The 25,253-nt window shown below is 38.3% G+C and overlaps 1 protein-coding gene across 1 annotated transcript; it reads right to left on the bottom strand.

Annotated features, from left to right (window-relative positions):
* Positions 1–323: 323 nt before the first annotated feature.
* Positions 324–25,253, bottom strand: ECHDC1 (ethylmalonyl-CoA decarboxylase 1). The gene is made up of 7 exons (XM_063310284.1): positions 25,226–25,253; positions 22,232–22,344; positions 19,875–20,096; positions 19,289–19,431; positions 16,127–16,179; positions 13,870–13,950; positions 324–3,950 (listed from the first exon to the last, which is right to left on the bottom strand). The coding sequence occupies exons 3-7, from the start codon at positions 20,092–20,094 to the stop codon at positions 3,545–3,547; spliced, it is 903 nt and encodes a 300-aa protein (XP_063166354.1). The 5' UTR covers positions 20,095–20,096; positions 22,232–22,344; positions 25,226–25,253; the 3' UTR covers positions 324–3,544.

Here is a 25,253-nt window from a genome sequence, read left to right as displayed (position 1 = left end):
TGGATTTATATGCATTCTGCAATGCTTTTGCAGCATAGCAAAATGATCTTTTTTCTTAGGTAATGTAGCTGAGAAGTCCTAGGATGCTATAGGCCATGACTATAGCTTAACATCAAAGTAGTGGTAGTTGCTTTGCCAGTGAAATATATTGCAGTATATAAAAAATAATACGTACTTTGTATTGAGAGACCATCAAATGTAGGTTGAACACAACCACCTCTAATAGCTGAAAATAAAATAATGCAGTGCTTGAACCTCCATAGTTCTTTATTCCAGGCACTATGTATGCTGCTTCCATGGTAAAAAACTGCTTAAGATGGCAATTAATCTGGTAAATGTATTTATTTTGTTCAGGAATCAAATTTCTAATGCATGTAGATGAAAGGAAGAATATAAAATTATTCAGACAATTAATAGAATAAATCCATATCAGAGTAACAATCCCAGAGTTACATCCATAATCACCTTACCACAATAACAATAAACCAGAATTTAGTGACTATTTTGGATATTTCTATAGACAGGTCAGCTACCAGAAAATGTGTATTTTCCTCACCCAACCTGCCCACACAATTAGCAAGGGGGTTATTAGGCCCGAATGCCAGTCTTGGTTTTTTTTTTTTTTAAAAACCAACTGCAATAAAACATGGGGGACTGGCTTAATAATCACTTTTAAAACATATCTAGTAAGGAAGAAGTCTCTTCTATGCAGAATGGACAGAATATTTATTAAACGGTTAGTGCCTCTGCAGTAATAAGCGATGTACTCCAGCTATCCTGGACATTAGACTCAGAGAGACAATGTTTTTTTGTTTAGATTAACACATTTTAAACCCTATGAGGTGAAAACGTTGGACTGAGAGACACAGGTATGCTAAATCTGAGTCTGTACTTTCCTTCTTCTATATCTTCTTCCAGGAAGATGCAAAATTATCCACAAGGATCAAGGAGGCCGAAGTTCTCTCCATGAAGATTTATTTTAACTCATACATTAAGCAACATAATCTCATGCGCACATCTATGGAAACTAGTCTGTATTCCAGGCATGGAAGAGCATTTGATTGATAACACACCAAGAGACCTGAACCATAGCTCTTAAAACATTTAGTTTGAGCTGTTTCTAAACATCTTAAGAGTAGATACAAAGTTATATGCAATAGAGCAAGATATTCAACATCCGAGTTTTAAAGAAATTAAGGCGGCAGATACATAATTATCACCCCTGTTATAAGCAAATCTGGCTTATATCAAATTGCACCAATTCCTACTCTACCTGCCAATAACCAGGGACCATTGATCAATCAGCTTATTTAAATCATTTATTTCTGCCCATAAATCTCCTTTACAGAATTGAACAAAATGTTTATAGGTACTGAACAATTATATAATTCATATTATTGTACTTTTTGCTCAGGTTCACAATAAAATTAAATTTTAATTAATTCCATATAAATCATTTGAAATAATTTCATAAGAGAGGCTAGACGCACAACAGATTCCAATTAGAAGTACAGATATCCCAATCATGTATTTTACCTGAAGAAAATGCTTGATTCAATGGGAATTATTAAATGTGCTTAACTGATTTTTTAAAATTCTCCCCATATCTCATTTCCTGCTAGTAAATTGTATCCTGTAGGTATGCAATTAATACATACTCAAATCTGCTTACAAGATAGCACCAGGCCTTCATTTCCACAGATTCACTAAGGCTACTGCAATAAACACAAGTCTGCAGATTTGAAGAGACCATCTATCCCAGCTGTAGATGTTCCCAAATTGATCTAATATCCTCAGCTATATGTTCAACTTTAATTAGAATGGTGAATGATGGGACGTAGTTCGTTCCTTCCCAGACAGAGGGAAGGTTAGATTTTTGGTCTGGTAGCACATCTTGTTGAAGCGATGAACTAAGAGAAGTGAAAATTCCTTTTGTACTTCCAGAAGCCTTGCCACTTTCTTCAGGTTTCTGTCTGCAGCTGGGAAGGGTACTTACTCTCTCTGATCTCAAGAAAAGTATAATGATGAGATACTTATTAATGGTAAGTTCAGCAGTGAACTCCTTTTCCTCAGCAAAAGCTATTATCATGGGTTAGCAGAGGTCTGTTAAGGCAATCTAGGTTGATGAATTCATCTACTACTTCAAACTTCCTGATATCCAAGGACTATAGAGTGAAGCTGCAACCTTATGTATACTCACCAGTCTAGGAGTAAGTTCAATGGAATATACTGATACTAGAGTAGATATGTATATGGTTGTGCTGAGTATCCAGTCTCAGCTAGCAAGCAAAGACTCAATTATTGCCTGAACAGGTACCTAGATTGTGGAATGTGGTATTACAATTTAAGCTTATTCACAAAGATTAGTTTTAAGGCTGTGCAGTTCTTTGGATTTGATTCCAGAATGGTCCTTCAGAAAACAACCCAATTGCTGCACTATCCTGGGAAAATTAACTGCTGTTGTAAAAAGTTACAGACAGGTGCTCCATTTGCTATTCCATGTATTCCAAAGCACTTTTGGGAAGTGCATCGGAAGCATTGCATAGCCCTGCTTATACTATTATGGCTGACCAGCTAGTATAAGCTGAACAAGGAGTATGCAGGATGTACTGAGTGCTACAGCAGATACTTTTACTTCTAGCATGAGATATGTAGGAATCTCAGCCTAAGAGAGTCACACGCACACCCCCGTACATACTTTTGATGTCTATGTTCAGTAATTATTCATTGCAAGTGAATGTGGCAAATGGTAGCATGAATATGAAAACGTCAAATTTTGCCATGCAGCAGAGTGAGCATTTCTTCCTTACATCAACTTTATAAATATATAGAGTGAAGGTAAGAAGTTCACACTGAAAATGAATGCCTCCAAGAGAATAAGTTCAGGGAATAAGAACCCATTTGTTAGACATGAGGCTTGAAGGCAGGAGCTTTGCTTATAAATAACCAGAAAGAACTGCTAACAAAGAAAAAGTATTTGATATTTTTGCAGTTTCAATTTGGGGTAATGGCTCAATTCACAGTGAGCTAGTTATTCAAAGGTATGACGTGTAGGAATCATAAATTATTTGTGATCATCTCCAGGACTTTAGAGCGGAGGATACCAGTGTCAACTAAACCTGTCTGAAAAGGCAGCTTCTCAACACAATGTCTATATATGCAAGCCGCACATCATAATGCCAGCATTTGAAAATTCTGAGGAACACTGTCTGATGGTTCTTACACTAAAAGCATGCCACTTTATGCACATTAATTTCCAAGTGGGGCTTGCAGGTATCAGGAAGTACCATCTGAGTGGGAGTCTTTGGAGAAAGAGAGGCAAGACCAGTAGAGGAAGAGGGGAGTATTTAAAAAAAAAAAAGGCCTGTGGTGGCACCTTTAGTTGATGGTCAATGGGGTGCCAGTGGCATTCCAGGCAGGATGGTCTAATAAGGTTAAGACCTACTGAGTTCATAATGTTTGGAAAGTTTCCCACAAGTCGTCTTTGGCAGCACCTGTTTTAGTTGAACTAAGTAAGATCAAAACTATTTCTTTTATGTATTACTCATTTATGTTTTGTTCTCTGAGCCAATGCCTGCAAATTAGCAGGACCACCCCAAACTGTTCCAAATATCTCCTTTTCTCTCCTCAAGGCAGCTTCTAATTGTAGCTCTCTTCCTGCTGAAACAACTTTCTTCACAGCCTGAATTACTTCAGCAGGGCCCATTGTGTATAGCTCAAGCCATGTGTGCATCTCTCTCAGAGACTCAAGTTCATCAGATGAGGTCAAGATGGAATCTACCAGGCCAATATGAAGGGCATTCTCTGGATCCAGTTTCACAGCACCACTCAACAACTTGAGGGCAGGGCTGCTGCCAAGGATTTGGGTAAGCCTGGCAGCTCCCCCCCAGCCTGGCACTAAGCCCATCTGCTTGTGGACAAATCTAATTTCACTCTCTGGAGTCATTAACCTGTCAGTGAAAAAGAATATTCTGTTTAAAGTGTTGCAATGATACCATCACATTCTTTGCTTCGTTTCTATGCAAAGCACACTTCTGGACAAGACTTGCTGACAATGAACATCTTTTAATATTAGACACATTAACCAAGCATCAGGGAACTGATCTGCAGAAATTTTACCCTAAGTAATACAACACAAATAGATCATTTTTAAAAGTATCCCCTAATCCAGAATTTCTAAACATTATTCTTTAGATCTAATACTGACATTCCAGTTCACACATTTATAAAGATCTTAAAACTCATGTCCATCATAGCATATCTTGCTCAAATATTTTCCTCCTGCCACACTATTGTTTGTTACTTCTGCAAATGCTTTAAAATGATAAGTTGCAATGAACAAACACATGTCCCACAATTACAAAAGTGCAAATTAGGTATTGGGGAAAATCACAATATTATCAATTTTAATCATCTCTTTTTCAAGAGAAAATAAAAAATTATGCTGGAATTAATAGTGGAAAGCATACACAATACCTATCCAAAAGTTCTGGCTGATCTTACAGACAAGCCAGAAGTTGTGGATGGCACCACAACTTCTCCCTAAATGAAAACCTACCCAAGTATTCTTGACAATCTGCTACTGTTTTACTCCCAAAGTAAGTGCACACAAACCTAAAATCTCAGTCCCTGCCATCATGAAACATCTTTGAGAGGTCAGGTAGAAACCCTTCCTCTCCAGATTCAAATTGGAATATATGAAGTCAATCACAGATTGATAAGATGTCGAAGCTGAAAGGAACCTTACAGCTTGTCTACTACATCCACCTGCTCTTTGAAGGAATCCACTAAATCATCTCTGACAGGTAGCCACCCAGCCCTCCTTTAATAACCTCTAGCAAGAAGGAGTCCATTATTCTAGGAAGATTATTCCACTGCTTGGAACTTCTTCCTAATGAGCACCTTAGATCTTTCTTTGTATTTCAACCCACTGGTTGTTGTCTTGCTGTCAATTTCATCACAGAATAGCTCAGGCCCCTCTTGCATGGGACAGCCTTTTAGATATTTCTAGAGTGCTACCATATCTCTCCTTACTTTTCTCTTTTACCAACTAAGCATGCCCAGCACTTTTACTGTTTCTGCTACGCTTGGTTTTGAGATCCTTTATCATCCTGGTAGCTCTCCTTTGAATTTACTCTAGCTTCTTTGTGTCCCTTTTAAAGATATTAAAATCCTGACTTTTCTCCCAGGCTTGGAGGCAGGGAGAAGGATGAGCCCCTGCTTGGCAGGGGTGGGGATGGGTGGGGAGTGTTTAATAGGTTTTTCGTTTGTTATATGTTGTCTTTGGGCCACTCATGATCTCTTTGCCTTTTTTTGTAAATTTTTAAATTGTAAACTGCCCAGAGTTGTTGGGAATCAGGCAGCAAATTAAACAAATAGTCCAAGGGACTTGTTACCTGCAATGAACTGGATGAAATGCTTCTGATAAAATCCAAGAATAGACTTCTTCCTCACATTCTGCTGGTGGCCCACTAGGACTTTTAGTTCCTGCTTTCACACACATTGCCACCAAGCCAGGTCTTCCCAATTCTGTATCTATGCATTTTAATTTAAATGGACCATATGCATATCACAGCTGAATTATCATCCTACAGGATTTGGCTTGGTGTTCAAATCTGTCAAAGTCATTTTGAATTGTGCTGTTGCCCTCTGAGGTATTAGCATTCCTCCCTCCCCCACCCCATGTCATCTCCAGATCTGATAAGCATCCCTTCTATGGTATCATGTGGATCATTTTTAAATATGTTGAATGACACTGGGCTGAATACAAAGCCCTGGAAAACCCACACAGTCCTTCCTTCCAGGTAGATGCAGAACCATTTATGAATCCTCTCTGGATGTGGTTGTTTAAACAGTTGCAAATCCACCAGCTTGTAGTACTATCTAGCCCACATTTATCCAGTTACTCCACAAGAGCTTCTTCCGGTATTTGCTATCCAAGTCTATGATGCTTTTCACCAAAATTATGCAGAGCTAGAAAAACAGGCTGTGCTTTTTAACAATGGATTGTTTACTACATGTGTTTGTATACCTGTCATCACAGAATTGGAAGGAGCCATTTAGGTCATTGAGTCCAATCCATGCTTAGTGCAGGAATCGGAATTAAAGCATTCCTGACCTATGGGCTTTCTAGCCTGTGATTTTCCAGTTGTGCTGAAGGAAGACTGACTCTGTACCTCTGACTACTGCCCTGTTTACTGTGCATGGGTTCCTAAACAAAATAGACTGGAGACTTTAAAAATAATTTTTTTAATTAATTGCAACTATGAGGATGATTCCTTTCTCCCTGCCTTTCCAGATCCAAGAGAAAGAGAACTTCGGTGGCTCTTCTCATCACCTTAGTCTCTGAGGTAATGAAGCAGCCACCAGGAGGGCAAGAAGAAATATCAACTCCACTATATCTGCACTAATGCTAGGTGACTGTGGTCACATGCTCTTCATCTGATCTGACCAAACTCAAAATTAAATGAAAAACTATTATTTACGTACTGAGCTTTTTAAGGGGAAAATCATATTATACATTAGGAAAAGAGTACAAACTGTCAATAAACAGATTAATAATCTCTCTTTCTTCAAAAACTACAAATCCAAATGAAATGCAGACTCAAAGCCTCTGTTCATTATACTTAGCAGCTGATGCACTAAACTATCAATCCAATTCATTGCTGACTGTAATAAAGCAAAGGCACCTCACTGTGTTCAGTAGCAAACTAAATGCCATGTTCCACTAATGAAGACCACAATTAAAAAATGTATTTATGAAGTGGATGATTCAAGAGAAACGGTTCAGTTGATTGTAGTGAAATTTGATAAGCTTATGAAAGTGACTAATGTTGAAAAATATACCCAGAAAAGTGCAGGATCGCTAGTCTCTCCAAATCTCTCCAGATTATAGTATCTGAAATCCAGCACAGATGGGGGAGATCCATAAAACAAAAGTACAGCATAGTATAATAGGTGACGTGCATCATACACACACAAGAATCATATCAAGACAGCAAATGTAGTTTCTTGGTCTTGAATTAATTTTAAACTGGCCCAGATAGTGATCTACACTGCTAATAAGGCTAATTTTTCATGTAGTTAACTGAGAAAAAGGTAGGTCAAGGGCAGCATTTAATTGAAACAAATGAAACTGGACAGCTTGCAGGATCTGTTAAGTAGGACAGGGCAGACAAAAAGAGGTTCTGCTAAAAGTAATAATGGGCAGGGATATTATCCTATACCTTGGCAAAGTAGCAGGGAATGGTTAATTGCTACTGTAGTCAGGACTCTGCCATTTATCACACCCTTGTGAAAATACTCTGTCATTCTTTATTGTGCTTTTTTAAAAGGGGGTGGAAAAACACAACGTACCACACAATCCTGAAGCTAATGCCATACTGCAGAAGAGAACTAGCCCAGCTCCTAGGAAGCTAATGACAGTGCTACAGTGTGCTGGAGTAGGGCCAAAGACCTGAAGAGGCATGCCAGTGTAAATAGCTACTTCTGACAATAGCTACTTGTCTCCACAATTCATACTTTCTCCAACATTTGTTTGCATGGGACTGTGGAGCAGTGCAGGTTATGGTGAAAAGGGAAAGTGAGAAGAGCATATGGGCCAGGGAGAAGTGAGGACACCAACTGAGGGACAGGAGGAGGTTACTGGTGGGAGGCAAGTATGTCTGTGGGGAATATTCATGCAGGAGAGAAAAAGAATGGGATCAATGTCAAGGTCATCAGTGAAAAAGACAAGCCTGAGAGGAGACAATTATGACATGATTTGACAAAGGAAGTCAGGGAGGAAAAACACCTGCATCCTGACACATTTACCAGACTGCAGACCTCCTGCTTGGTTTGTTCAGACCCTTTCCTTTCTCTATATAGGGGAGCTCAATGCATTTTACAACAGGGATGACATATTCTAAAATAGTTGACAGAATGTCAATAAATGGGACCCAGGTGATAAAAACAGGTTGCAGGCAGAGATGCATGCTAACTATTAAGCCAGGTAACAATGGCCTGCATAAGAAAGGCCATTTCTCTGCATTTTAAAGGCCTATGGTGATGGGTTTTGCCTGGCCTTTCAAAAAAGGGAGTGCTGCCAGTGAAAAGACCTTGCTTTGCACTTACAGCCTGTTGCAAGGCAAAGGGAACTTCTAACAGCTGCTCTCTTAGGAGGAAGGGAGAGAGATTTCATGAGTGGAGAGAGAAGGGTGCTTATGATGGGCAAAGCCATTTTCTCAATAAAACTCAGCCCTTCAAGTAAGTCATCTTCATTACCCAAAAATGGATTTTAATTTTAAGGCTATCTAAAGAATAGCTTGCTTAATGTGCACGTGTGGTACCTGCACAAATTGGTTTTTGGATATACAAAGATTTTTGAGGGGTTACAATTCTTGATAGACAGGTACTTCCTCAATACATAGAAGAATGCCAGCAGTTAGGCAAAAATTCAGAACACTGCAGTACATGTTATTTAGTGCTGCTATTGAAAATACCACTTTCCTGTATTGTTTGAAGCATGTTGGTCTTTGAAAGAAATTCAAAATCCATAGCTTGATATAACTTGATTGGAACCAAACAAACTAGTATAAAATACTGTGCAGGCTTTTAAGTTCTTCAGAACTTTTTCTCACAAAAGAACTCAAAACACTTATACAGTCTGGGACTCCAGTTGGTCCCAGTAAAGATATTATCACTCTATGGATTTCAGATCGTATGGTAGACATCTCAAAATTCTTATTATTGTATCTCCAGCCATTCTAAAATCCTTCTTAAATTCAAACCTTTAAAATTAAATATGGCATTTTATTTAATAATAATAACAACAACAAAGATTTCATCAAGATAAATCAAATTGTCAATAGGTGACTTCATGAACACAATCAGCCTATACTATGGCTTCAGGAATGTCTTTTGTTCACACAAACATGGAGTGCCAATCTCAGAGCAGTGTTTTCTTAGCTTGTATTTCTCAAGAACAGCTCATGAATATGTGAAAGCATTGTGTGATATTTAGCCTGAGAAGAATGCATTATTGTAAAAGGAGGAGGCAACAGAATTTCAAATAGAAACTGTCTTGTTTACTGCTCTGAATTTAAATATAAGAAAAAGACTAAAGTATCACAAGACAAAGCTTTGGTTGCTCTCTGTGAACATGTGATTGAAATGAAATGCCCTGGAATGCTAGTTAGATTGCTTACAATTCTCTCCCACCAAAACTAAGTAGTACCAAAGAATTTATCTAGCTTCCTAGCTTTACTAATGGGCAGGTGCATGCAAGGTGCAGAGGAACAGGGTCATAGATCTGAAAGTCTCTTCACTTTTTCTGGTGTCTTTATGCCTGTCTCTCTCACACACATACATTTCTGTGTTCTCTGCCTATCCAACAACTGTTTCTACATGCTCCAGATATCTCACATGTTTTTCACTCTACTGAATTCTTTCAAGTGACCCATCCCAGCCTGCTCTGAGGAATCTACTATGGTTAGAGGCCAGATAACTATGGTTGCTGGTGACCAGGACTGGTGACCAGGACTCTGCTTCAGGAATCTCATAGGTCCCAAATCATCTGGCAATGGAAAGCACAGAGAAGAAAACAGTTTGATCAGGTATGAGACTGGGGGTTGACTCTCCAATAAAGGAACCAACATCATGTTGATTGCATCTTTACTCTTTTGTGAAAATTCAGAGAGAAAGCATACAGTATCTGGAAGTGATCTAAGTCAATCTAAAATAGGAACCTAACTCCCACTGAATGTGTTGAGCCACAACTTCATCATCCCCACACAAAAAGGCTCCCATCATAGTTCTACCACTGTTATTGTTGTCCTGACATAGCCTGAGCAATTCATCTATTTATCTCAGTATTTCACTGAACACAAGTTCCCAGGAAAATTAGTGAAGGTTTTTCATTCCATCATCCAATCTAATTAGCAGGAAGTTATAGTTCTATCTTCCCTCTCCCTATTAAATCAGTGAGAATCAGTCTCCTGCAGCCCTTGTTCAGCCTCCTGTAAGCAAACAGTTTGGCCAGAAGAGGACAAGAAACCACTGGTATGCTGAGTATCACTTCCATGGTTGGCATGGATACACAGTGCTGTACATACAGATGAGCCTATGAATACACCTCTATTAAATCTTCCTTTCCTACCATCCTTGCCAAGGCTTTGCTTGTCATATTTGCCAGGTACATATATACGGTATGTATACAGTAAATGCATATAAAATTATCCTGGTCTTGAAATAGGCTCTCCTTTTCCAGTTGTTGGGAGGGTTAAGACACAATTAAAAAAAGAAATCAGGAGAAAGACAGCAGGTAGGGCACACGCTTTTAGGGGATTCATATTTAAATTTAGGGTTTGGGAATGGGAATTAGGAGATTGTGCCAAAAGCTTGTACAAATCTCTACCCTAGTTAATACACATCAATGGTGTCATTTTAGATTGGGAGAGGTGCAATTTCCAGCACTTAGAGAAACAGATACTAGCAGGCCTAAAGCATGAACTGAGATGGATGCAGAGGACCATGCCATGGCATATCCTATTTAAATAGTACTTCCAGCAACTAAGACCCAAACTGGCATACATTACTGTTGCATCCAAGCCTTCAAAACTGGGTCATATTGTAGGCTTTGGGGAAGAAAAAGAAACAACTGGTTTGCCTGGACTTCTATCTTACTATCCCACACTAACTACTATATGGATGTGCCCATGAAGTTACCAGAAATCAGGCTTGACTCAGAGGAGATTATCTTAAAACACATACATATACAAGTAATTTGGCAATGGAATGAAGTATCTAAAGGAATAGTGGTGGTTTTCTTTTTGTTTTCCTGAAGAGTAAAGGCTGTACAATCATCATTTGGAATATCCTAACTCCTGATTTCCTCCACTGAGCAAAGGAATAAACTGAGTAGCCTACAAAGCCTTATCCTACTCTAAAGCTCTATGGCTGCATAGAGCTTTAGTGTGTTAACATTGGCACAGAACTATTGTACACACTTCTATTTCTTAATGGTTACAAGTCACAATGGCTATATATTACTTCCAGGACCATAGGCCTCTGGTCCCTGAATGCCAGTTGCGGGGGAGTGTAAACAAGAGGGTGCCATTGCTTTCCTATCTTGGTTAAGGGTCTCCTAACACATCTGGAAGGCCAATGTGGAACAGTATGCGGAAGAGACAGGCATTCTGTCTACCTCAGTCAGCTTTTTATATTTTCACAGGTACAAGAAGGGGCTACCTAAACGATACAGGTTTCCCCTACTTTATTGCTAGTTGCATTGGGATGGATGTTAAATAGATTGAAATTAAAGCAAGATCTTTAGCTAGGAGAAGAATTAAAACATGGGAAATCAAACTAATGCTTCTCACTCCAGACAATCCTGTAAATTATACAGTGTTTCATGACTGTAATTATACAGTAATATCAAATCTGTGGGTCTAAAGCAAAGGGTGTGGGGGGGGTTGTGTTGGGGGAGAAAGCTGAGGAAATTTCTGCACTGAGCTATTCTCATTTGACCTTGTTCAAAGCCACATTTTCTGATTAGGGCTTTTTGCCAAATGTATACTATGTGAGCTACCTGAAGTACAAGGAATTACATCTTATGTTCTAAACTCCAGTCACTGGTGCCTGAGCCAAGCACAAGGAAAAAGTGGGTGGAGTGGAGGAAATGTTCTCAACAATAACCAGAGAAGAAAGGTACCCAAATCTAACAGCAAACAATCATGCAACTGAGTTAACACAGCACATGTGGCAGCTGAAGGTATATGCAATGTTCACAAAGCATTCGCCATGTGAACCTTACAACCAAAATAATTTCCATATGTCAATATCAAGGCACTTCAAAATATTTTTTATGGCTAACTTACAAAATTTGGAGAAAGTCTTGGTAGAAACATGATGTTTAATTTTAGCTGCCTCTTAGTAATGTCAGTTTTAATGGTGTGGTGGGTTGTAAATGGGTTTTAGATACAGAGAGAGATTAAGATCTGTATCTTAGAATTAGATATAAATTTTATTTCAGACTAATTTTAAATGATACTGCTACATAGAGAGATTCAAAGGCTGGATGATACAGCAGCCCTTCAGTAACAAATAAACCAGTACCCAGTAGTTTCCCATTTCCCTCTATTTGCCACATCTTTTTTTTTGCTTGATATTTATACATAATAATGCAGCTCACAGACCAGCACTATATTTGGATGCTCAAATTCCAAATTGCTAAGATTGTTCTGACATGCTTATGCAGCTGTCTTACAAGAAACAAGCATGGAAAATGCACAGCTGTCTCAAGAGCAAGGATGGTCTGCTAAATCTCCTTAAAAGTCTACTATTTCATCTCCTTTTATCTGACTGATAAAAAAGAGGAATTCCCAAGAACTGGAAGCTAACTTTTCCAGTTAGAGGGAGAGATCTATCAGCTATTTTCCCCATTGTTACTAGGCCATTTAGCTTCTTTCCCCTCTATCTCACTTTGGTCAAAGCCTGTAGCATGAGAGGATGGCCTGGCATATAGGAAACAGTCCCCTGAGTTGTCCAAGAGATACAGTCGAAGTGCAAATTAAGAAGCTTCATTGAAGGTAGAGAGATACATGGAAGTAGGTAATGAAAAATAAACAACAAAAGACTGCTTTCTAAATCATCTACACTAGACCATCTTAAAGAGCAAATTCAAATTTAGTTGGGAGACCAAAGTTTAAATTCTGTGTCTAAACTGTGATGAAGAATCTAGCCACTTGTACTAGTGTTCATGCATTTAATGTAAAGATCTACAAGAGGCATATGAGCCCATTCAACAGAATGCCTTTTATGTCTTTATTCAAACCAGGTACTCTGATACAGCCCTTTAAACAGGGAGACAGTCATGATAGATATAGATATAATTCTTATTATAGTTAACATATGACAGCTTGTTCTGAATATTCCATAAATTAATTGGTATTTACTGTTTTAATTATCTAATATTCTGATCTGGTTGAAGGTCTATGCCCGAAATATATAAAAGGAAAAATTTCATCCTCCTCCAAAGATTTATAGGTTGCAGACTGATTTGGAGAGTATTAGGGAAAATCAGGATTCACTTGGCCAATGCCCTCCAGAGGACAGAGTCTTATTGGATCATCTCAGGCAGGTATTAACATATGAGCTTAACCCACCTGCAAGAGAGAAGATTTGGGGCACCTGAGACACAGCATGGGCTATGCAGGGGACATGACTGGGGGCACCTGGAGAAATGTGTTATTGGCTTTTAACAATCCAGAAAGCTGCATGTAAAATAAAGAATTGGGAGAGACTTTCAATTTCCTATCAGCAGATAGTTTTTTGTGACCTAGACAAAGGAAACAGAATGGCAAGGAAGAGGAATTTCAACTGATATTCTTATGAAATAAGAAGGGAAGCTTGCTGTGTAATGGAAAATAATAGGTTACTGCACTAGGTGCATTGCTTTTAAACAAGACAAGGATCTAATTCTCAGGCCTATAACCACAATGAATTGTTCAAATAAAAAAGGAGGGGGACATTGCTTAACTTTTTTATAGTTATAACTAAAGGAATAATAGCAAATTTTCTTGTTGAAGTTAGAGTTCTCATGAATCAGTGTTTTATAATACAGAATTAAATCATCAAACATTTAGTTGAAAAGTAAAGTGCACACATTCAAATATACCTTGAGATAGACAGACAAAAATAAAGGCAGGATAATAATAGAGCTAAAGAAAAATACTAAAATATATCATAGCACGACAGGACAATTAGGACAGCAAGGGAATAATAGATAAGATAGCACTGAGATTTGCTACCACGCTTCCTCGGGGGACAATTTGGGGAGGAAATAGCATCTGTATGGGGCCCCAGATCTATGGGTGATGCTTTTAAGCTTACCTGAAATCACATGCAGTGGTTACTTCTGCTCCTCCACCTAGAGCTTTCCCCTGAACTAATGCAGCTGTGATTAGAGGTAACCTACATACCAGGAGAAATCAAAAAGAAACAATTCAAAAAATATAAAATCTGAAAACACCCAGCATTACATAAGTAGAAATTGGACTATTCATCTCAAGCAAATTATCAAGCAACTCCAGCAGGAAACTAGCAACTGCACATGATTTGTGAAGACATCGTCAGAAATCTGAAGTCAGCACCCAAAAGTCTGAAATGTTTTTCAGATAATTTAAGGCTGGCATTAATCCATTTGCATTATTTCAACATTGCTTCTCACTGACTTGTAGCAAGAAGCGCTTGCCCTAAATATGCTTCAGAAAATAGTATCTGAATGGGGCTGTGCAATCCAAACCAACAAAATTAAATTATGAGAGAAGATTTTGAATAGAACTTAAGAAGAAATTCCTGAGAATATGAGTGGTTTGTTAAAGGAACAAATGTACATATTTCTGTACTGATAGGAGACCTTCTCCGTGGTTCTGTGAGGACAAGTGGGCATATTAATTTTATTCAATGTGTGAAGACAAAGGCGTCAATGGATTCAAACAGGATAAAGTATTCCAGGAAATAGTATCCTTACAATATATACAATTCTTGATATTTGCATTCACATTTCAGTAAGTATTTCATACAGGAAAAACTGCTTACATTTTTCAGATTTAAAAATTCATTCAAGGTCTATTTCATCAGATACATCCCCAGCAGTTTCTAAACTTTCTCACAAACCTGGTGTATACACTAATTAATCCAAGGAAGCCTGGTAGTACATCAGGGACCACTTGATCCATCCAGTCAAAACATCTAGAGTAAGTCTGCTGAGGATCCCAGCCCATGAGTTCTAAAGCGAGGTGTAAGCCAGTAGTAACCCTGTAGTCACTCTTCTCTGTAGTAACCCCAACACTGTAAAATATACTGCCCTGGGGGGTATATGTTGTTCCTACCTTTCTGATGTTTCTGAAGGCCTTAAAGCCATTCTTTATTATTGTTTTGTTTTAATGTGGGTTATGGGTTTCTAGGGATCTCTTGTTATGCATCTCCCTGAGTTTCCATTGATTGGAGCAGTATATAAATTCTGAGGCACAGGTAAATAAGTATGAGGAGAGAGCTTCCACTGTTCAAGTGTTCAGGGTAATGTTCCCCCAGATTATTTGTGAATACATCCAGAAATTAATACATTTTTTCCTGTAATTTTCAAATGCACTGGAGCTCAAAGTGGACAAAACATGTGACTCACAGCAACTGGTACAAAATTCAATTTTAGGTTTGTTTCTTTAAATATGCCCTATTTAAAACCTGGTCACAGAAAGAAATTGAGAATATGCACTTCTCAGAAAGAAGTTGGGCCAGTCCTAGACAGTGTTAAAGTAACTTTCAGCTGTCAGTTCAGATAGCTTTTGGCATGGGAGATTAAAGGTCATCTTGTCCTTTGTATCAGGCAATAAAATTTCTTGGCCCAGCCCTGCAGCGCTGCACAAAACTGACTTGCTAAGCATTTTCTCCCAATTTCTCCTCATGGCCCATTGTGTACTTATAGTTCTTGAGTGACCTTGAACAGGCATTCCTCAATGCTTTTTACTAAGTCCATGGAAGTGCTAAACCTCGGGCTTGTTAAAGAAATGTCCTAAATGATGGGAATGGGATTAAATGTCAAAAACCCACAATGTTTTCCATTTCTTCAAGTCCCCAGGTCAGATGTTTAACCAAAAGCCTTCATAAAACTGAAGGTCAGAAATATGATATAATAGTGCAAGAGAAATATGGATCCCCAATCACCACAGCAGATACTAAAATATGTTGAAGAGTAGAATCTACTTATGTGGGAGCATGGAGAGAACAGATGGTAGATTAAACTCATGTTTTATTCCCTGCATGTGTTCCATTCATGGACCTGTGTAGGTTGCAAAAATGAGGCTTGCCAAATTTTCAAGATGATAGGAAGGATGGATTTGTAAGAAGTGGTTCATATACTTTATAAGATTTCTTGCCTTTTCCCAAGTAGCAATAAAAAAAAAAAGACCCTAAGTCAACAAATTCTAGAAATCAGATTTTTTAAAATAAGAATCCATTATTCTGTTTCCAAACATTTCTGGCTCTACAAAACCGCACCATAATATTATTAGATACAACCTCTAAATTTCATGCATAGCTTGGTACATTTTGAGAAAAAAATACACAAAACAAACACTTCACACGCTACCTCATGAGTCTGGTTAAGATGTTTTGCATGAACATACAGATGTTCATCCCATCCTAGAAAACAGAGAAACAAATTATCAGGAAATATTCTAATAATAAAAATGGAACAATCTGCTTGATATATTTAGTGTTCCAAGTACCTTGATTTCCAGTGAACATGCAAAGAATGCATTTCCCAAACAATCTGCCCAGTTTATACATTCTTTATAGAATAACTTTTCAAGAAGACTGGGCTGTTGTTGAGACAGTGGTGTGGAGGGAGACTACTATTTTCTTCTCCTATTCCTACTGCAACCAATTTGAGAGAAATTAGGTCCACTGGTTACCAGGGTTTCTACATTTTCCACAATTTTAGAAATATGTACAGAGAGTGGAAGGGTTCATACAAAATCAAAGCTTCTCCCAATCTGCCTATATTACAGCAAAGAGTCCTCTACTGAAGAGGCAAGAGATTCAAAAGTTTCAGTGTGGATTGAAAAGAAGCATCCAAGATTCAGTCTCCAAGTCAGATCTCTCTTTTACCATCAGAGAATGAAAATAAAGTTTCTCTTGAGATGCCCTTCAACAAACTGTGTCCACTGGCATGGTTGTTACAATTTTTAACAATAAAAAATGAAAAATAAAAATGAGACTAGTAATATATACGCTCACCACTGAGGTCAACAAGACTTATCTTCAATTCAACAAGTAAAGACTGGTCTGGAGAAGCCATCTCTAGCTCTGTTTACTTGGATACAAACAATAGAAATTGCAAGTTTTCTGCCATTTACTTTGGACAGATCTAGAAAAAATCAAGGATTCTTTCCAAAAGGTAATCATGGGTTCATGAAAATTACATCCTTCTCCTATTTTCTCAGTATACCACTTGACATTTGAGACAGGGACGGGTTATTAGCTATTTGACACAATGTCATGAAGGTTTGCTAAACCCCTGCTGTTTTTCTTGAATTTTATTTCATAATATCAATCCTTTCTTTTTTTGGTTTTCTCTTTGATTTTAGTTGTTATTTTGACATTCTATTATTATCAGGATTTATTGACTTTCATAAACTAATGTTTGATAATTTGCAGTGAAACCCAAGATACTAATTCATATATTATATAGTTTAAAAATAAAAAAAATATAGCTTTCAAAGACTTTCAGAACATTTTCACATATAGTGCCATTCTCTCTCTTTTTTTTAAAGAAACCCTGCACAAATAGACTACTACTACTAAGAAACTACTCTAAGAGAACAGAGTACAGAGAAGCTAAAAACAAAATGCAGCCTGAAGACTCAATTTCAAGGATCTTGAAGGCCACTGGAGCATCCCTACCCATATTTAGAAAGCACCATCCTCAACTTCAGAAAACAGGAAGCAAAGAAAAAGAACCCATTACTGCAGTACAAAACAGGGAACCACTCAGCCAAAAGGAAGATGGAATCCCTTCCTTAATCCCTTTCCCACTGTAATCAATGTAAAGTAGCATGCTTATGTATATTGGATCATGCTTGTAATTTTTACTACATTACCCAAATCCTTTGGAAACTTGACTCATGACTTTCAAAAATATAACCTCTCTCTCTCTCTCTCACACACACCCATACACACACCTCCATTCCTTTCAGAACCACAACAAGCTGCTGCTGAAGTTTATTGTAATATCTTAATTGTCCTGTACCATTCTGTCCTGTAAAGAACATGCTGTGCATGGATTTCACCAGTAAAGCGTGTGTGTGTGTGTATTTCAGTCAAACCTGGGTGATGGTAATGGCATAAATTAATGAATTAAGAGAATATATTTATATTAACTCTTATATTTTGCAAACTGAACCCACAACAGCAGGCATCAGAACATTCTGAGGCCATCTACTCTATGAAGGCTCAAAGCCTCCCTGAACAAATTAACAAAACAGTCTTCTTTCTTCTGCAGCCAACATTACTGGCTTCAGGAAAAACAGCACTTTTCAACATAGCTTGCAATCCATTGTAAATTGTCACATTATAGCAGTGGGTGGATCATTCAACACCAACATATCTTTCAGCTGTCTACATCCAAGTTCCTTATTGCTCCTGCAATTACATAAACAAAAGACTGTGGCTGAAAACAGTTGCAGAAAGAAAGAGGTATTCAAGGAGAAGAAAAATGATAAAATACCCGCTGAGTTCAAGGACAATTTCTCCTGGATTTATGGAGTTTACAAAAATGGAAAAAAAATCTCCAGGGTAGAACTTATTTCCAAGCATACTTAGGACTCCAACCTTAGAATTAACAGCACAGACCTTTACAACACTTCTCAGAAATCAGGTTCCATTCAGTTCAGTGGAGCTCACTTTTAAGTAAGAAGTTATAGGATTACACTAACATGGTAACCTAATCAGTTGTCCCATGGACTTCCAAAATATTCAAAGCCCTACTGGCACCATCCCAGAGTCTACATTTTTTGTCACTTCCTGGGGCTGGGGTTTCTATCTTTCTTTCTTTTTCCCTGTTCCTACAAGCAATGGGAGAGAAATAGTTTACACTAGTCCAAGATTGACATAAATCCTCTCTGCCTGCTTTTGGGGAGTCTATAAGAGGATTGGTAGTGCTCTTATTTGAAAGCCACTCTGCATTTTCAGGAACAGTCCTCCCAATTGTCTGTTTCATCTTTTCCCTAACTTCAGAACAGCAAGGTTAGATAGATAAGGTCTACGGAGGTTCCCACAATGGTAGGAAAGGTGTTCAAGGATTCTTATTGGGGGAAAAATTCTCTGTCTCTTTTCAGAGGGAGAGATCTCCCTTCCTCCACTTTGCTTTCTTTTCCATGAGCTGATCTGCAATTTAAGGTAAACAATCATCTTTGGCAGCTTGGGAAACCAAGCTAATCATCTGATCTGCAAAGAGATGTATTCTTCTGAATGGTATGAGAAATTCAACCAAATCTATCTATCAAATTAGAGTACACCGAAGAAAACAGGCAGTAATCAAAAATACTGCAACTACACTTGCAATTGTCATTTGTTTCTGGAATGCCAACTGGACACTTAGCACCAAACACAAAATGAGAGCAATGTTTATGTTCTATTATTGTTGTTATCACTTAGTGCAGCACTAAGATGCAGGGCCAACTTTCTTTAAAGGAAAAATGCTTCAGAATGTTGAGATGTGTATGGCAAATTGGTTTCTGCCATCACTTGCCTGAGAGTTGGAAAGAGCTCTTACTGCATTCAGATCAGATCCTGAGCAAAAAGTATTTCCCGCACCATGGATGATAAGTCCTTTTCCATCCTTCCAATTTTCCAGTTCAGTAATTCTTTCCTGTAGTTCTATCATCATTGTTCCTGCCATTAAGAGAAAAAACAGTCAAGTAACATCTTTAGAGTACAGCTTTATAACAATAATTGCTTGTGCTATTATCCTTTATCCCTTTACAAATGCAATTATTATTCATGAGAAGGAAAATTGCAGGAGAAGGTTTAGATCAAAGGGACAGAGGAGCTAGGAGAGCTTCTCCACCAGAGCAACACAACTGTTGGCTACATCCACACATTAGACAATTTAACTGCCAACAGCAAGTGACACTGTTGGGAATCTGACTATGAAAGACAGATGCTCGGCAAGCTCAGGAAAATAACCCAAATTGTGGGGGGGGGAGCACTTTACTCTGTCCTTGTTCAGGTCAAAAGGCCACCACACAACATGGTGATTAATTTTTTTCCCCCTAATTGATACTTTTCACTTTTAAGTTTGCCTGCTATCAGAGAAATCAAACATTTGTTATTACCTGTAAATGCATTCATAAACCTTGGATTGTTCAGGGTAAGTATTCCAATCCCATCATCTTCTTTAGAAAGGTCGACAGAGCCACCCATAAACTGCTGAAGCTTTTTCTTTATTTCATCTTCTTCAAAACCATGAGTATTGTTATATAGACACAGCATTCTTTGCTGGAACAACCTGCTCTCAGTAACTCTATGGAAACTCTTCCCTAATAAAACAGTCATGTCTGGAAAGGATTGCAAAGGCAATGTAAGTCCAGTTCTGCATCTCAAGCATATCTCAAGACCAAGCAACTTGTTCTGGCCAAGATAATCAATATTTTCTTCAACTTAACAACAAGGTTTCAAAATAGTCCTAGATACAGATGAACAAAGAAGTAGCAGAATTAGGTGCAAACTAAGAAGGAGAGCTGATTAGGGGAGAAACAAGGACTCTCCTTTACACAGGCAAATGGCTAAGGATAAACATGTTGGGACAAGGCAGGTTTCTGATTACTTGGTCACTGATAACATCCAGGCTTTAAGCTGTTGTTGTTATCAGCTGAAACAAACTCAACTTTCAATGGAAAGGACTAAGAGAAACTCCTTTATCCCACACATTAAAGAAAAATCCACATAGGAACCCTCAGTCTACTGAGTGCATGGAAGGATGTGGTCAACTTTAATAACTGCACACCTGAGCCTCTATGTGAAGTCTTTTTTACAGACAGCTGTACACAAAGATCATTTTGTATGCAAATACTTGTTTTTGTTTAATTTTCAAAATTTAGTGTAAATTACCCTTATGTGGCTCAAAGCCCAACCCTTGCAGCCTATGTGCAGTTTTGTCACTGTGATTGGATCCAGGCTGGGTCAAATCCCACTTTTACAATACATGAAATTTGTGGTGGCTACTTTCACTGTTTTGCTTCCCACCCCCATCACCTTCCAGGAAATCCTGTGTTTCATGTGGACTGCTTTGACCTATAGAATTGGCTGTTCACATACTTCTTCCCTCCTGCCAAACTCTATTATTGCTGCACCACAAACATGGGCCAGAGAGGTTGCACTGGCTCTGACATGGAGAGGTCCATATTATCAGACTCCCTGGCTTGAACTCAGCAGAAGCTACCCAGATGCTTTATTTTTATTGGTTTTTATTTATTTAAACTATTTATATGGCTGCCCATCTCACTACTGTGTTTCTGGTAGTTAACGAATAGGTCATTCCATCTTACAATTAATGAGAAACTACAACCAACCAACCAAGAGGGTTTACCTAATGTACTGGCCCAATCAGTTGAGGAACAATCAGTGCTTTAGCACCTGACAAAAGGCCAACAGGGTCACAGACATAAGGATCTTTGGGGGCATGCTGTTCCACAGGCAGGCACCATGGCAGAGAAGTTACATCTCCCAAGTCCCACAAAATGGCATGGAATGGTTAAATACTTTACTAGGCTGAAGACAGTTAAATGGTTGCTTGACTTTTGCCAACATGGAGACCCTTCTTATATCCATAGCACTTGGAGCTAAGCTACTTCTGATTGCTGACATAACCAACATTACTGCCCTGAGAAACTTTAGCTTGCAACGTGACTTCCACACAACCTGCTTATCAAGGAGTCTAGGTTGAATAGTCAAGTGTAGGAACATGTTATTCATGTAGACAGAATCTAACCAAAAGAAGCACATGAAACATGGCAGGCTAAATCTAGCCAGAAGCCTTCTTGATTTAAGAAGAGTTGAAATAAGAATTATGAATGTGTCCATGTGACTTCCACTGGCTGAAGTTCTTCCCGATATTTAAACAATATGAGAATATTTTTCAGTAACAATCCAACTGAAACTGCAGGCCAGAAGTCACAATCATAGTGTATTCACCTCCACACAATGTGTGGTAATAACTTAAAGATTATAATATATGTGCATATGGGTGAAGACAATTTATGTCCATATAAAAATTATTTTAAAAAGATTAAAGTGGAAAAGAGAATCAAAAGTCCTGCAGCAATTTGTCAGAAAATTGGTGTAATCAGAACCTGTAAGTATAATCCAATTTTGTTAAAAAGTAGAAAAAGAGAGAGAAAGTGCTGTCCACAGACCTCCCACAATAGCCATTGAGAAGCATGAAGATTCAAATTTCCAACTCGTGTTTCAGATTCAATCCCAAATTGAATAGGCTGACTTCTGAATCCATAGAGGTCAATGGGTTTAATTGCCAATAATCTGCATCAGTTTCCTGTGAAGTGCTTCTGCCAGTTACCATGGTATAATAAAAGATCCCTAATTCCCTGAGGTTGGAGGAGTAGAAAGGGGCTATAAGAAGAATCAAACACAAGAATATTCATTTCATGTATGGAACTCCATTCATGAAACTCACTTTCTATGCAGAATTCACTCAACACTGCAATCTGCAACAGAGAAGGGTTTTTCAAAATGCGTATCTGTATACAGTGGTTCACAGGTTTTTCAGCAACATCACTATGGTAATCACTATAGGAAACAAAAAGGCAGACAATAAATTGGACGTTACACCAACTGATACTATGAATCACAATGAAATACTTTAGACCAGATTCTATTATGCTAGTCACTGCACAGCATTATCTCAGTCAAGACCTCCCAAAGGGAGAATGCAGCAAGCATAATATTGAAACTTATTTCCATCAGTTTAAAATAAAGCATTTTTACAATCACATTATCTTTAAGAGATATTAAGATTAGGAAAAGTAAGGATAACTACCTCTCATTAGCTCTAAGGTGGATAGTGGAACTAGACACAAAACCACATTGTTGGTTGTTCTTGGGGGGAGGGGTGTGCAGGGTGGAAGGAGAGCAAGTCCACATTTCTCTTGTAAGATGAGACTTCTCCAATCTGGTGCCCCCCAACCATACTGAAATAATGGCCAAGTTATCCTACACATCTAAAAGGCATCAGACTGAAGAAGGTGGGTGCAATGGAATTAGGCTTAAATCAAAAGCATTCTGGTAATGATAGTGGTTTAAAAATCAACATGGAAAGAATATACTAACTTAAAATTCTAGAACTGCACTGTATCTATATTGATACACCAGCAAGGAACCTTACTGAACAGCCCTCTGAGTTCTTTTGTGCAGCCTGCAATGACACAAACACCTAGGATGCTGCTCAAGCCCAAATCCTGCCAGGGCAGCTCTGCAGGGTCCCACTGTCTGCTGCTGCCATTCTACCTGATCAGACCTACAAGGCAGACCATATCAGGAAACCAACTCCACAGGCAGAGCTATACGTTATTGAGATAAGCTACAGTAATAAGCTACAGACAGTTTGGTGTAGTGGTTAAGGTGTCAGGCTAGAAACTGGGAGAATGTGAGTTCTAGTCCTGCCTTAGGCATGAAAGCTGGCTGGGTGACCTTGGGCCAATCACTCTCTCTCAGCCCTAGGAAGGAGGCAATGGCAAACCACTTCCGAAAAACCTTGCCAAGAAAACTGCAGGGACTTGCCCAGGCAGTCTCCAAGAATTGGACACAATTGAACGGATTGAAAAAAAACAGTAATAGAATCTTGCAAGCCTGATTGTGCTTTACCTTCCCTTCCTCTTATAACCCAGTGAATCAGGGAGGAGACTGCCTGAGCCACTTTTGAATACTATCTTGGAAAGACCGTTTCCTCATTAGAACGTTCTAAGAAGAGGTTAAATGTTTTAATAACTAAACACCAAACAAAAACGTTGGTAGAAAAAGTTAGCTCCTATTACCTATCCCCTTCTTTCTTCCTTTGTAAACTTCAGCAACACATCAGTTCAGAAACTCACATTTTAATAAATATTAGATCTCTATATTCAAACAGCTCAGTGAATGGTGAACAATCTTATCTTAGTAAGAAGCAGATTTAAATATTTTTGTCTATAGCCTGTTGGATTTAGAACAAAATCTTTGCCTAGATAGATGTTATTTCCACCACCACCTCCCTTCCCCCTTGATATTTATAAACATACATTTATGAAAGACACTCAAAGTATAGTCAATTCAGAAATAAACAGTGCTGTATATGTTTTAGACTGACAATAATTTGGGTAATAAAATACAAAATTAGAATTTCTTGCCGTGATTAGAATTCTGTGCGCACCACATGCAGACATTTAACTGTCAAATCCTCCCACATTAAACTCCAAGGGAAAAGATTTGTGTTAACAGCCTCAGGATATGCTTGAGGAAACCAATTTTTGTACCATCAACTCTAATTATATTTAAACTAAGAGAAAGAGAAAGAAAAGAATAAAGAACTCCTGAGCAAATGACAAGACAGACTTCAAATTATGAAGTTATTCTGTCCATTTATTTTTAAGTAAGTTCCACTGTGTCACTGAAGCTTCCAAGTACTCATCTAGACAAAGAAAAAAGGCAGCCAAATTTTCAAATGTCCAACCTTATTACAGCATATGACAACTTGATAAAACAACCTGTTATCATACATCACAACTTGATAACACATCCTCAAATGGATTCCAAACTATCTCATTCAGTCATTAGGTCATCACACAACACATTCATCAGAACATCAGGTCTTCACAGACTGTTCCATGAAAACTGTTCTGCAAAAAGTCTGCAGAGCAAAGATCTCCAAGTGATCTGCCAACACTTTTACCTAGTACAAATATAGTTATGATTACTTAGAAGTAAATCTTAGAGTTCAACGTTACTTTCCAAAATAAGTAATTAGGACTGTAACTGCCAAAAGCAAAAGACCTCCACCAAAGATACTTGGTTATAATGCATACTGTTTCAGGGCTCCATGCACTCTATCATCTTCCAGCGGCTCTCAATCCTAAAGCTTTATAATCACATTTTTGTAACTATGATCATGAAGTTTTAAGAACAAAGAAGCACAAAACAGTGTAGGGAAATACATACACACAATCCAACACAGGAACATACTAAATTCTCTCTCTTTCTTCACCAGTACCAAAGCTTAATTTGGGGACCATCGTTAACCTTCAACTATTCCCCTGAGCCTATATGGACTATCACTCCGTGCCAACCTGGTCTCCCATCCGACTAGGAGTCAGATGCACACGCGATTTCTCTACAGGAAGCAAACTCAAAAGGAAAGACAATAAACTTGGTTCCCTTTCGGGGCCACCAGGTCAAATTCTTTTCAACCTCCCACCAGAAATAAGTTATTAAGTGAACTGCTAGGCGATCCTGCAAAATTAATACTACGGACAAACAGGAGAAAACAAGTACGAAAAGGCAACTGAGGCTCAAACTAGGAATCCTCAGTAATGCCAAAAAGAGGAAATAAAATCTAAGCTGCCCAATCTCCACCAACAACGTGCTGGCAACACAGGAGGGAAGAGAGGAATCTACGGGAGAACAAGCTCAGATCGCTAACCTGCCCCAATACACGCCGCCGCTTCCCA

This window comes from Candoia aspera, chromosome 1 (genome assembly GCF_035149785.1).
Source record: "Candoia aspera isolate rCanAsp1 chromosome 1, rCanAsp1.hap2, whole genome shotgun sequence".
NCBI lineage: Eukaryota > Metazoa > Chordata > Lepidosauria > Squamata > Boidae > Candoia > Candoia aspera.
Note: the sequence above shows the minus strand (reverse complement) of the source record. Positions and strands in the feature narration are given on the sequence as shown.

Coding starts and splice junctions, on each gene's coding strand:
- ECHDC1 (XM_063310284.1), bottom strand. CDS start 20,094: ATGACTGTTTTATTAGGGAAGAGTTTCCATAGAGTTACTGAGAGCAGG. Junction 19,432..19,874: donor GTTTATGAATGCATTTACAG/GTAATAACAAAT, acceptor TCTTAATGGCAG/GAACAATGATGATAGAACTA. Junction 3,951..13,869: donor ACCACTGCATGTGATTTCAG/GTAAGCTTAAAA, acceptor TTTCACTGACAG/GTTAATGACTCCAGAGAGTG.